Raw genomic sequence first — 14,930 nt, 5'->3', positions numbered from 1 at the left:
TGAGAGCCAGAAATCTTGATTGTTTGTTTCTGACCAAATACTTACTTTCCACCATAATATGCAAATAAAATGTTAAAAAAGACAATGTGATTTTCTGGATTTTTTTTTCTCAGTTTGTCTCCCATAGTTGAGGTCTACCTATGATGTAAATTACAGACGCCTCTCATCTTTTTAAGTGGTGGAACTTGCACTATTTCTGACTGACTAAATAAATACTTTTTTTCCCCACTGTATATAATATAATATGGTTGAATTTTCAAGGTATGTCATATATTTATGACACACAAAGAATATACAGAGAAAATATATACAGAGAAAAAAAGACAAATTGAACAAATTTCACACAAAACTTAGAAATCGGCCGTACAAAACCTTTCCAAAATTGTGGGTAAACAACTTTGGTTCATGCATGTGGTGCTCGTTCAGACTCACTCATGGCAAGTAACAGCTGTGGGCAATATGAAAATCATGCCTGCAACCAGAGAAAACTGGGAGAAGTTGACTCCGTCTTTGCCTTTTGTGTCTGTGTGCCACACTAAGCATGGAGAAAATAAAGAGGAGAGGAGAACTGTCTGAGGACGTGAGAACCAAAATTGTTTAACAATATCAACAATCTCAAGGTTACAAGTCTATCTCCAGAGATCTTGATGTGCCTTTGTCCACGGAGCGCAACATAATCAAGATGTTCACAACCCATGGCACTGCAGCTAATCTTTCTACACCTGTACGGAAGAAATACATTGATGAAAGGTTGCAAAGCAGGATAGTCTGGATGGTGGATAAGAAGACCCAATTAAGTTCCAAAGAAATTCAGTCCATCCTGCAGGCTCAAGAGTCAGTGTCAGTGTGAACTATCAGTCAGCATTTAAAATTAAATGAAATGCTATGGCAGGAGACCCAGGGGGACCCCACTGCTTACACGAGAGATATAAAAAACGTACGCTGCAGTTCGCCACAATGTGCGTGAGTAAGCCAAAATCCTTCTGGGTAAGTGTCTTGTGGACAAATGAGACCGAGATAGAGCTGTTTGGTAAAGAACATCATTCTACTGTTGACCGAAAATGAAATGAGGCCTACAAAGAAAATAACACAGTACCTACAGTCAAATATGGTGGAGGTTCAAAGATGTTTTAGGGTTGTTCTGCTGCCTCTGGCACTGGGTGACTTGTCTGTGTGCAGGGCATCATGCAATCTGAAGTTTACCAAAAGATATTGGGTTGCAATGTAGTGCCCAGTGTCAGAAAGCTGGGTATAAGTCCTAGGTCATATATCTTCTATCGGACCAGTGACCCCAAGCATACTCATCAAGCACCCAGAAATATATGGAAACAAAGTGCTGGAGAGGTCTGAAGTGACAGCAATGAGTCAGGATCTAAATCCCATTGAACACCTGTGGAGAGATCTTACATTTGCTGTTGTGAGAAGACGCCTTCAGATATGAGAGACGTGGAGCAGTTTACAGGAGAAGAGTCGTCCAAAATTCTAGCCGAGAGGGTTAAGAAGCTTGATAATGGTGATAGGAAGCGATTGATTGCAGTTATTTATTCCAAATGGTGTGTAACCAAATATTAATTTAAGGGTGCCAAGAATTTTGTCCAGCTAATTTTTGGGGTTCTGTGTGAAATGTTTTTTTTGTGATGTTCCAATATACACAAAGGAAATAAAAGTGTATAACAAAGCGTGTGTAATTGCAATAATTTTCTGGAACAATTCTAAGGGTGCCAACACTTTCAGCCATGACTATATATATCTTGAAATGTGGCTATTAGTGATGAGCGCGTGTGATCGTTACTCGGGTTTTCCGAGCATGCTCCGGTGGTCTCCCAGTATTTTGGGCGTGCTCGGAGATTGTTTGTCGCCGAAGCTGCGTGATTTGCGGCCACTAGACAATGTTTGTTAGGGAACATTCACTGTCCTTGGGACTACCAGAGAGTGCTGAAAACATGGGCCTACAACAGTTCCATAGACCATGGGAATCGTAGTGGTTGGACCCTTATCTATCAGTAATTCATCCCTTGTCCTTGGGGCTTTGGCATATTCCTTGGCCGTAACTCCTGTAGATCTAGTGCTAGCTACCCTGGTGGTCTATGGATGATGATGAAGCGATAACTTACTATTCTTCAGTCACCTGACTCCTGAGGTGGACTGAGATTGTCTGCAGCGGTCAGGACACTGGAATGGAAGATCACCAGAGGAAATCACAAGCCTCGCAGGTCAAGTGACCGAAGAACAGGCCATCGACCTGTCCTTCTACTGGAGCTACCAGCACCCCTCTATCCACGGGGGTTAGAGCCGGCAAATATATCTCCTTTTATCATCTTAATCGATTCCTATCCCTGGCACTTGTAAGAATACTGTGCTGTAGTTGGTGACTCTGGCCAAACCCTGCTTTCTCTTGATGGTGGACCTTTTTTTTTTTTTTTAAATTAGTTTAACCTAAAGAAAAGTTTTGAGAATAGTTGTGACATTTTTGGAAACTGAAGGCGTCAGGGAGAAGCGTAAAGAGCAAATATTCATCGTCTAGTGATACAGTTACTGCTGGCCTTCATTATAGATGTATCAATACAATCAGAAGTTTCTCCGAGTCCCTCGAATGTGCAGCCGCAGATAAACTAGTGACCTTTCCTATCTCCCCCGCTATCCCTGGGTGAGATCTCTTTCAAGCATAATCTCGGCGGACGCCCCGATGCCGCACTCCGGCTGGAGATAAACTCCGCACAATGGGCGCGTGTTTTGACGCTTTGTTTTTGTACTTCTCTCACTTGAAGGAGGCAGAAGGTACCTGTAACTACATCTGGCCACACGTCTGTTAGTGGAAATGTCATTCTTTTGGGGTCCCAGCAGCAGACCCCTATCGGTGCACCCAGATCTCAGCAAATTGTTGAGGGAAGGAGTGACCTAATCTAAAGCAGTGCAGTATGTCGGCTGCCATAGGGATTGAGACCTAATTTGCCCCCTTTTAAATTGGACAGATGTAGCAAATGTTCACGTGACCTAAGTGGTGAATGTATACATTTGCCAGACCCTGGTCCAGTGACCAGCTCAGTAGCCTGTGGTCGCTCTGAACCTCCAGCTACCTGCTTTCTTTCGCGGCTCCACTTTGCTGATTTGCCGGCTACTCAAAAGTGAAGTCGGGGATCCCAGCCAATGGGATGTGGTTCACTTGACACAAAAAGGTTTCCCTCTCTACAGCCGATTTGTCACCTGTCTACTATAAAGCTATACGGTATTAAGAAATCGATCAACTAAAAATATTAGACTTATTTATTGTAAGCTTAAAAAGATAAGTTTTCAATATTGGACAAAGGGGGAGGGAATGTCAGGAGCCGCCCGTGGTTTGGTAAAGAGGCTGAGAATATGAAGAAAGGTGTAGCATCTCCCCGGGATTCACTGAAGGCTGTACAGTCGAAGAGATGAATATTAAAGGCTGTGATTAACAAGAGCAGTTAATAGGCTGTAAATGGGGGGATGACATTAAAGCCCCCCATAATCATTAGATAACTACCAGCTCAACCCACCTGATGTGACTCTTCCTCCGACACATGATGTTGTGGGTGAGGAGGATTGGGCATCTTGAATTATAATTCCAGATCCTTTTCTTTCAGGTGAGATAAACTGCTGATAGAGGTGTATGGCATCTTTTGCGCACAGAAAAACACTTAAAAAAAAAGAAAGTTGTATAAAAACAGCATATCCCAAGATTGCATTTTCACTAGCCAATGACTTCCATTAAACCACCACCGATCGGCAAAATGCTTGCTGATCGAAGGTAATAGCTTGTATAAATGGGCCAACCGCACTTCTCATATGCATAGATTATTTAGGACACATAGACTGTTGACATTCTCAGCAGCACATGTTGTTTTTACATGGCACAATGTGCTGCCGAGAACGATGATTTCTTTTTTTCTTTTTTTTTTTTTTTTTAAAGAAAGGTTAAGAATAATTTCACTCAACGAACAAACATATTGCGCATTCATAGGGTGATCGTCATCTTACTTACACCGGCCGACTATCGGGAATCGAGCGTTCCTGGGAAGGTTTGTTCTTGATGATCGGCCAGTGTAAATGCCACTTTAGGGAAGGGCTAGAAATGACATGAACCCCCCCCCCCCTCCACCCCCGTGGTCTCTGGAGGTTGTGCCTGGAGGAGATGGATTGCTAAGAGGGTGATAACATGAAGAAAAGCTCCTGTATCTGTTCCTGGGGAGACTTTACAGACTGTGATCTTTCTTCTGCTCCCATTTCCGGTTTCTTCACGTACACACACACGGAGTAAAATTTAATGCACCTGGAACGTTGACCGCTTGAGCTCTTATGTTCTGTATTACAGATTTAATCATTTATTTGTTTTTGGGGAGTTTTTTGCTCGTGTTTATAGCCCACTCCCTTCCCCCCCACACACGCTCAGTAATCTATTTACTATGAGTAGGGGATGGGTAGTTGACAACTACTTTATACGCTTTTTTTTTTTTTTGCTCTGGCAATGCTTTTGAAAAAAAAAATGCAATTATTTTTGGGCACATTGAGTTTTCCCAGTTCGGCGACCGTAAATCCATCACAGACAGACCGCAGTACCTGCTGGGTGTACACAGATTCACCATGCATGGATCAAAGATTGGGAATCCAGCTCTCGTCCAAGTCTTTACATGTGACGACTATATCGTCACGGGGAAAGGTTTCCAGGGCAGGTGAAATCTGTATCAACCACGTCGGAGAGGGGATTCTACATTGAAGAGGTGTGTGTGTGTGTGTGTGTGTGTGTGGGGGGGAAGGGGGGTGTGTGTGTGTGTGTGTGTGTGGGGGGGGGGGCAGGATCGTCCATTGATTTACTGTGCATATCCATTTCTTTGCCTTATCACTGGCAGGCAGTATACAGTAGACTCTATAGTCTGCCCCCCCGGGAAGCAACATTTAAAGGGTTATTGTTTGATTTCATCGCTTTCATGCTCGCAGTATCTTGGGTTAAGGGAACAGGCGCAGCAAGGAAATCATTGACTGTGATAGTTTTTCATTTACTGTCTCCATGTCTGAGCCTTATCATGGCTTCAGAAAATATTGTTAGCATGTATGCACGTTCCCAGGGGGTGGGGAGTTTAATATTCTCTTCCACTGTCCAGCCGAAGAACACCGAGGGGGGAGATATGTACGGGGAATTACACCGCCAATAACATGAATATGGTATTTGTATGCAGGGCAGCACTTTAATAAGACACATCCTTGAGATTGCTGACTCGAAGCTGCACACTGAGATATTAAACAGGTTTTCCCCATGATCTGCATTGAAGTTTTATCAATTATATATGTCATCACGGTATGGATGGTGAAAATCGACCACTGGGACCCCCGACTATTGCGGAGCTGAAGGGAAAGGCATCTACTGCTACATCGGGATACCAGCCCGGTTGTAATACAGCTGTCCCTGGCATCTCGTCCTGGCATGGAAGAACATTTTCTACAGCTGCACCCAAGCCCCTTAAAAAGATGATTTATAAAAGGGGTATTCCAGCCTGAACATGTTCTTATCTCGCCCCATGAGTGCGTGCACAGAGACATCATCTCTTGGCCCGTACTATGAGCTTACGCAGGAACTGAGCGCTTCTGAGGTTTTTTTTGGAGCAATCTTGGGAACCGAACTCCCACCAATCTGCTAGAGATGTTAGGGGGTTTATCATTAAAAATAATAGGTACGCTTTAAGTGACACAAACCTGGATCGCTGCAGGACGCACGTGCAACCTGCTGCTTTTTTGCATCCAGGAGAAAAAGGGGACACTGTTCCGTAGTTTCAGTGAAGTCACGCACATTTATCACGTCTCCGCTGCATTGCATCTTTAACACATCTGCACCAGTTCCTCAGATTACCTTAATTCCGATTTATCACCTCTTTTCTAAAAAGTGGGCAGCACTTAGCAAGAGTTGCAAGAAGAGTTGAGACCATATTATTCACAAGACGCTGCTCTATCGGCCGCATCACGAGTCCTTATCTGCTGTACCAAAGCGCTGTGAATTTGCTGCTCCCTGCCGGCATCCTCGGCGTGACGTCATCGTTGCCATAGCATGACGTTATATTAGCTCTGTTGATCAGAAGATGCATCGGAGAGGGGCTCCCAGGGGTCTGGTCCGGGAGTCACAATCTTCTGACTTGGATCAGTGTCCCGCCAATCATTTTTCTCACATCTACTTGCAAGACTAACCAAAGCTCGGCAGATTTACCATATTTTAGGCAAAAATTGGCATTATACTGCCTACGGCTGGCACAAATGCCAGCTTGTGGTGCAAAAAGCCTAAGATCTGCCAATCTTATTAAGACTTGTGTGTTAGGCTGGTTTCACATTTGCGTTTTTTGCCGCTGCGTTTGTAACGCATATAAACGCATGCGTCTTGTTTTCCTATATTTAACATTAAAAACGCATGCGGTTTTTTTTGTACGCGTTTGACGACGCATGCGTCGTTTCGATGCTTGCGTCTTGGCGCGGAAATGCAACATGTAGTAAATTCTAGAGGCTTTTTTTGCCGCAAAAAAAACGCATGCATTCGATTGCGTCAAAAAAAGTATTGCTGTCTATGTAAACACATGCGTTTGGTTGCGTTTTTGAATGCATGCGTTTCAATAGAGAAAAACAAGTCTAGACACTGATAAGCCACCCCCCACCATCAATGTTATAAAGGGATCCAAACTCTAACCCTAACCCTAATGGGAAAATGGAAATAAATACATATTTTTAAATTTTTCCCTAACTAAGGAGTTGATGAAGGGGGTTTGATTTCTATTTATAGTGGGTTTTCTAGTGGATTTTTAATACACGCCCTCTGTAGTCCCATTGGCGGTGTCTGGTTATCTTGATTTTTCTCTTGTGAAATTTCTCATCATGCGCACCACAAACGCAAACGCAGGAAAAAAAAAACGATGTAAACGCGTACAAACGCGGCGTTTTTTTTAACCGCATGCGTCTAAAAAACGCTGCGTTTGTACACGTTTACATGCGTTTTTTCCTCCACTTGCAGATGCGTTTTAAACGCTGCGTTTTTAAACGCAAATGTGAAACTAGCCTTACTTAATAGCATTGGCCCAATTAAGTTTTGCATATAAAACATCAGTCTTAATAAATCCCCCTCTTAAGTGTGCAGGAAGGGTTGTCACCTTTGCTTATCTCCTTTCTAAAGGCAGGTGGATAACAGTTGGGCGAGAATCTTTCCCTGCAAAACGGACATTGAATTTTTCATGAGCAGTAAATATCCAGTACACGGCAAACCCACTGAGCAGTTTATGAGCGGACTGTTATGTTTTGCATGAGAAAATGTGAAAGCGAGAACACACTTGGGTTGTTGGCAGCCTCCTTGGGTTGTCACATTTGTAACCATTGATTGGATGATATTGCTCAACCCCATTTAAAGCAGTAATGCTGAGTTGCAATACCCGATATACCCAATTTCATAATGGCTGGTACTATAGGTTCCACCCATTGAGTAGTTCACACCCAAAGTCCTATCTAGCTTTAAAATGATTTTGGTGCTCTTAAAGAGGCTTTATCAGCACACAGAATGATTGTTCCAAACAGGTAGAGGCACGTGGTGAACCCTTGGTGTGGCCAAACATTTAAGTGCACCTTCCCATAAGTAGGTGGGAACCTGCACTTAAATGTTTGGCCACACCAAGGGGTCACCAAGCATACTTTTAAGGCAGAAAGTAGCAGTGCGCCTCTCATGACACTTTCATGGGTGTCCTCCTTGCCTTCCCACATCACTGTGTAATGTGTAGGTGACATTGCCCGAGTAGTGATATACTGGGTGCAGGAAAGGGTTCTTCATTCTTCTATGAAGCAATTACTATTCTCACATCTCGTTTTATTTCTGCAGGATGGAGCCAGTTGGCCGCCATGCACTGCGTTATGCTGCCGGATCTGCTGGGGCTGGAAAAGTTCAGACCACCACTGCTGGAAATGCTGGCAAGACGGTGGCAGGACCGGTGTCTGGAGGTGAGAGCACATTTCTGTTTCCTAAATCATATTATCTTACTATTGTAAATGCCAGGCTGTTAACGGGACTGGGACATGAAGCCATCAGGTGATCGCCCCTGGGGCCGCATTCTGAAACTGGTTGTCTCTTGATGAGACCACCTTTTTTAATATGTGGTTTTGCATCTCATGAACAACATTCAGGAACAAAAACCTACAGCCGAAACGAGAGTAAAGTCATATCCTTGTTGTCTCTGACCCAAGCAACAAATGAAAGCTGCTTTTGGCACGCATGCCTGTCTAATATGTCCAGCAGCTTTCCTGGTGTTTATAATCAGTAAGTTTCCACTTCTTTTCTGGTGGTGGTTCCTCTTTATTGCCATTCTGCAGGCACTATAGGTGCTAGACATTCATTTGCCTTACTTCCCAGCATGCTGTGTGTCTGCCAGTCGTCTAAAAGGGAAACCCTGCCTCCCTGTTAAACCTGTATGCAGTGTAACCAATATTCCCACCCCCACTTCCTGCAGTGAGGCAGAGACCTGCCCCCATTTTCATATAGTAAGACAGAGACCCATCCCTGCTTCCTGTAGCGAAACTGAGGACTGTCCCCACTTCCTGTAGTATGACTATGACATGCCCCTCAATTCCTGTGGTGAGACACAGGCCCACCACTCACTTCCTGTAGCGAGACACAGGCCCACCCCCCACTTCCTGTGGTGAGACACAGGCCCACCCCCCACTTCCTGTGGTGAGACACAGGCCCGCCCCCACTTCCTGTGGTGAGACACAGGCCCACCCCCCACTTCCTGTGGTGAGACACAGGCCCGCCCCCACTTCCTGTGGTGAGACACAGGCCCACCCCCCACTTCCTGTGGTGAGACACAGGCCCGCCCCCACTTCCTGTGGTGAGACACAGGCCCGCCCCCACTTCCTGTAGCGAGACATAGGCCCGCCCCCACTTCCTGTGGTGAGACACAGGCCCACCCCCCACTTCCTGTGGTGAGACACAGGCCCGCCCCCACTTCCTGTGGTGAGACACAGGCCCGCCCCCACTTCCTGTAGCGAGACATAGGCCCGCCCCCACTTCCTGTGGTGAGACACAGGCCCACCCCCCACTTCCTGTGGTGAGACACAGGCCCGCCCCCACTTCCTGTGGTGAGACACAGGCCCGCCCCCACTTCCTGTAGCGAGACATAGGCCCGCCCCCACTTCCTGTGGTGAGACACAGGCCCACCCCCACTTCCTGTGGTGAGACACAGGCCCGCCCCCACTTCCTGTGGTGAGACACAGGCCCGCCCCCACTTCCTGTAGCGAGACATAGGCCCGCCCCCACTTCCTGTGGTGAGACACAGGCCCACCCCCCACACTGTGTGTGGCAAGAAGGAGGCTGTTATGTTTCATTGCACCTGCTGATGTGTGTTTATTTTATTGCTCTTTTTAATGTTCTTAATGGATGTGTGTATGTATATATGTATGTATGTATGTATGTGTATATATATATATATATATATATATATATATATATATATATATATATATATATATATATATACACAGTGGGGCAAAAAAGTATTTAGTCAGTCAGCAATAGTGCAAGTTCTACCACTTAAAAAGATGAGAGGCGTCTGTAATTTACATCATAGGTAGACCTCAACTATGGGAGACAAACTGAGAAAAAAAAATCCAGAAAATCACATTGTCTGTTTTTTATCATTTTTTTTGCATTTTATGGTGGAAAATAAGTATTTGGTCAGAAACAAACAATCAAGATTTCTGGCTCTCACAGACCTGTAACTTCTTCTTTAAGAGTCTCCTCTTTCCTCCACTCATTACCTGTAGTAATGGCACCTGTTTAAACTTGTTCTCAGTATAAAAAGACACCTGTGCACACCCTCAAACAGTCTGACTCCAAACTCCACTATGGTGAAGACCAAAGAGCTGTCAAAGGACACCAGAAACAAAATTGTAGCCCTGCACCAGGCTGGGAAGACTGAATCTGCAATAGCCAACCAGCTTGGAGTGAAGAAATCAACAGTGGGAGCATTAATTAGAAAATGGAAGACATACAAGACCACTGATAATATCCCTCGATCTGGGGCTCCACGCAAAATCCCACCCCGTGGGGTCAGAATGATCACAAGAACGGTGAGCAAAAATCCCAGAACCACGCGGGGGGACCTAGTGAATGAACTGCAGAGAGCTGGGACCAATGTAACAAGGCCTACCATAAGTAACACACTACGCCACCATGGACTCAGATCCTGCAGTGCCAGACGTGTCCCACTGCTTAAGCCAGTACATGTCCGGGCCCGTCTGAAGTTTGCTAGAGAGCATTTGGATGATCCAGAGGAGTTTTGGGAGAATGTCCTATGGTCTGATGAAACCAAACTGGAACTGTTTGGTAGAAACACAACTTGTCGTGTTTGGAGGAAAAAGAATACTGAGTTGCATCCATCAAACACCATACCTACTGTAAAGCATGGTGGTGGAAACATCATGCTTTGGGGCTGTTTCTCTGCAAAGGGGCCAGGATGACTGATCCGGGTACATGAAAGAATGAATGGGGCCATGTATCGTGAGATTTTGAGTGCAAACCTCCTTCCATCCGCAAGGGCATTGAAGATGAAACGTTGCTGGGTCTTTCAACATGACAATGATCCAAAGCACACCGCCAGGGCAACGAAGGAGTGGCTTCGTAAGAAGCATTTCAAGGTCCTGGAGTGGCCTAGCCAGTCTCCAGATCTCAACCCTATAGAAAACCTTTGGAGGGAGTTGAAAGTCCGTGTTGCCAAGCGAAAAGCCAAAAACATCACTGCTCGAGAGGAGATCTGCATGGAGGAATGGGCCAACATACCAACAACAGTGTGTGGCAACCTTGTGAAGACTTACAGAAAACGTTTGACCTCTGTCATTGCCAACAAAGGATATATTACAAAGTATTGAGATGAAATTTTGTTTCTGACCAAATACTTATTTTCCACCATAATATGCAAATAAAATGTTAAAAAAACAGAGTATAATACAGGATGTAACTCAGGATCAGTAATGTAATGTATGTACACAGTGACTGCACCAACAGAACAGTGAGTGCAGCTCTGGGGTATAATACAGGATGTAACTCAGGATCAGTAATGTAATGTATGTACACAGTGACTGCACCAGCAGAATAGTGAGCGCAGCTCTGGAGTATAATACAGGATGTAACTCAGGATCAGTAATGTAATGTATGTACACAGTGCCTGCACCAGCAGAATAGCGAGCGCAGCTCTGGGGTATAATACAGGATGTAACTCAGGATCAGTAATGTAATGTATGTACACAGTGACTGCACCAGCAGAATAGTGAGTGCAGCTCTGGAGTATAATACAGGATGTAACTCCGGATCAGTAATGTAATGTATATACACAGTGACTGCACCAGCAGAATAGTGAGTGCAGCTCTGGGGTATAATACAGGATGTAACTCAGGATCAGTAATGTAATGTATGTACACAGTGACTGCACCAGCAGAACAGTGAGTGCAGCTCTGGAGTATAATACAGGATGTAACTCCGGATCAGTAATGTAATGTATATACAGTGGGGCAAAAAAGTATTTAGTCAGTCAGCAATAGTGCAAGTTCCACCACTTAAAAAGATTAGAGGCGTCTGTAATTTACATCATAGGTAGACCTCAACTATGGGAGACAAACTGAGAAAAAAAAATCCAGAAAATCACATTGTCTGTTTTTTTTAACATTTTATTTGCATATTATGGTGGAAAATAAGTATTTGGTCAGAAACAAAATTTCATCTCAATACTTTGTAATATATCCTTTGTTGGCAATGACAGAGGTCAAACGTCTTCTGTAAGTCTTCACAAGGTTGCCACACACTGTTGTTGGTATGTTGGCCCATTCCTCCATGCAGATCTCCTCTCGAGCAGTGATGTTTTTGGCTTTTCGCTTGGCAACACGGACTTTCAACTCCCTCCAAAGGTTTTCTATAGGGTTGAGATCTGGAGACTGGCTAGGCCACTCCAGGACCTTGAAATGCTTCTTACGAAGCCACTCCTTCGTTGCCCTGGCGGTGTGCTTTGGATCATTGTCATGTTGAAAGACCCAGCCACGTTTCATCTTCAATGCCCTTGCTGATGGAAGGAGGTTTGCACTCAAAATCTCACGATACATGGCCCCATTCATTCTTTCATGTACCCGGATCAGTCGTCCTGGCCCCTTTGCAGAGAAACAGCCCAAAAGCATGATGTTTCCACCACCATGCTTTACAGTAGGTATGGTGTTTGATGGATGCAACTCAGTATTCTTTTTCCTCCAAACACGACAAGTTGTGTTTCTACCAAACAGTTCCAGTTTGGTTTCATCAGACCATAGGACATTCTCCCAAAACTCCTCTGGATCATCCAAATGCTCTCTAGCAAACTTCAGACGGGCCCGGACATGTACTGGCTTAAGCAGTGGGACACGTCTGGCACTGCAGGATCTGAGTCCATGGTGGCGTAGTGTGTTACTTATGGTAGGCCTTGTTACATTGGTCCCAGCTCTCTGCAGTTCATTCACTAGGTCCCCCCGCGTGGTTCTGGGATTTTTGCTCACCGTTCTTGTGATCATTCTGACCCCACGGGGTGGGATTTTGCGTGGAGCCCCAGATGGAGGGAGATTATCAGTGGTCTTGTATGTCTTCCATTTTCTAATTATTGCTCCCACTGTTGATTTCTTCACTCCAAGCTGGTTGGCTATTGCAGATTCAGTCTTCCCAGCCTGGTGCAGGGCTACAATTTTGTTTCTGGTGTCCTTTGACAGCTCTTTGGTCTTCACCATAGTGGAGTTTGGAGTCAGACTGTTTGAGGGTGTGCACAGGTGTCTTTTTATACTGATAACAAGTTTAAACAGGTGCCATTACTACAGGTAATGAGTGGAGGAAAGAGGAGACTCTTAAAGAAGAAGTTACAGGTCTGTGAGAGCCAGAAATCTTGATTGTTTGTTTCTGACCAAATACTTATTTTCCACCATAATATGCAAATAAAATGTTAAAAAAACAGACAATGTGATTTTCTGGATTTTTTTTTCTCAGTTTGTCTCCCATAGTTGAGGTCTACCTATGATGTAAATTACAGACGCCTCTCATCTTTTTAAGTGGTGGAACTTGCACTATTGCTGACTGACTAAATACTTTTTTGCCCCACTGTATATATATATATATATATATATATATATATATATATATATATATATATATATAATATATATATTTATAATATTTATTGTAACCCCTCCACCTGATGAATGACTCGGTGCCCTCCACATCACACCCATAGCAGTGTCCTAATTGGATATCCGCTGCTCGCTCTCTTACGGGAATGTTTCCATCTACCAAAGCCAAGTGCTGATCTTCTCCCACACAGACAGATCATTTATAATTGGTCATCCGCAGCCTCGGTTTGTCTTTTACTTTTGCTTTCAATGAAGCAGATTGTTAAACCTCGTCTTGTCCCTGGATACGGGGTTGTGTATCCTGCTTACATTTGATGAAAGGCAACAATTCCGAGTCACAGCGAACCACAAGCAGCGCCTACGTGTATGTACAGTAATGGGCAAAAGTTTTAGCCCGGTGTAGAAAAATCGCTGCAACATAAGAATGTTACCAAGGTAGACGTGTTAGGCTACTTTCACACATTAGTTTTTTTGCCGTCAGGCACAATCCGGCGTTGCCGCTGGATCCGTTTATTTCACATAGACTTGTATTAGTGCCTTATTGCAATGGATGGCCTCACATTTCATCCGTTTTTTGCCGGATCCGTCGAAAATTAGTTTTCCGGCGTCCAGAGAAAACAGACATAGGAATGCTTTTTCTGTCTGGCGAAAAAATGGCCAGCGATGGATCCAGCTAAAAACCTATGAAACGTGAGTTGAAATTATGGAATCCGGCGACAAAATCCCCCCTTTTTTTTTTTTTTTTTACACAAATCATGCACTTTCCATTCAAATTATGAATTTTCCATTCTGATTTCTCTCTCCTCTCTCCCTCTCTCTCCCCCTCTTTCCCCCCTCTCTCTCCCTCTCTCTCTCTCTCTCTCTCCCTCTCTCTCTCTCCCCCTCTCTCTCCCTCTCAATTCAATTCAATTCAATTCAAATGAGCTTTATTGGCAGGACTAAGTACATGTTAGCATTGCCAAAGCATATGGTAAAAATACGGGGGTGGGGTAGGGAGGCATATAGAGGTCCAGGGTATATCAAATTCCTTTTAGAGGATAGGGGATGTTTCCAGGGTGGGGTATAGGAGTCCATGACATATCGGGCTCTTTAGTCGGGGGATAGGGATATGTCCAGTGTTGGGGTACGGGAGTCCATGACATATCAGGCTCCTCTTAGTCTGTGGCAGGCACTGACATATTCCGCTGCTACGGCCACTGCACTTACCTCTTCCCCCAGTATTATCGGTAGTTTCTCTCTCTCTCTCTCTCTCCCTCTCTCCCCCCTCTCACCCTCTCTCACCCTCTCTCTCTCCCTCTCTCTCTCCCTCTCTCTCTCCCTCTCTCTCTCTCTCTCTTTCTCTCTCCCTCTCTCCCCCTCTCTGTCCCCCTCTCTCCCTCTCTCTTTCTCTCCTGCTCTCCCTTCCTCCCTCTCTCTCTCCCACTCTCTCCCTCTCTCTCTCTCCCTCTCCCACTCTCTCCCTCTCTTTCTCTCCCGCCCTCCCTCCCTCTCTTTCTCTCCCTCTTTCTCTCCCGCTCTCCCTCCCTCTCTCTCTCTTTCTCCCCCCCTCTCTCTCTCTCCTCCCTGAAACAGGAAGTCTAAACTCGACTCCTGGGTGAAAAAAAAAAAAACGGCTCCAGCAAAAAAAACGATCCCTCTCATCAGATTTTCACAATTTGCGCCGGATCCATTTTTTTTAAAAAAATTGCCTGATTGTGCCTGACGGCAAAAAACTGATGTGTGAAAGTAGCTTTAGTGATTTATTTTTATAAATTGCAAAGAGAATG

General features: G+C 44.7%; 1 protein-coding gene across 3 annotated transcripts in view; it reads left to right on the top strand.

The window, feature by feature from the left end:
• Nucleotides 1–14,930, top strand: part of WDR7 (WD repeat domain 7) — a 418,087-nt gene that overhangs the window by 153,653 nt on the left and 249,504 nt on the right. For all 3 annotated transcript variants that reach the window (XM_069746037.1, XM_069746038.1, XM_069746036.1), the window contains one exon: nucleotides 7,859–7,977. In XM_069746037.1, the coding sequence (XP_069602138.1) occupies nucleotides 7,859–7,977 (119 nt within the window). The remainder of the gene's footprint in view (nucleotides 1–7,858; nucleotides 7,978–14,930) is intronic.

Source organism: Ranitomeya imitator, chromosome 1, assembly GCF_032444005.1.
Source record: "Ranitomeya imitator isolate aRanImi1 chromosome 1, aRanImi1.pri, whole genome shotgun sequence".
Taxonomy (NCBI): Eukaryota; Metazoa; Chordata; class Amphibia; order Anura; family Dendrobatidae; genus Ranitomeya; species Ranitomeya imitator.
The sequence above is the reverse complement of the archived record's forward strand: the minus strand, read 5'-3'. Positions and strand labels throughout refer to the sequence as shown.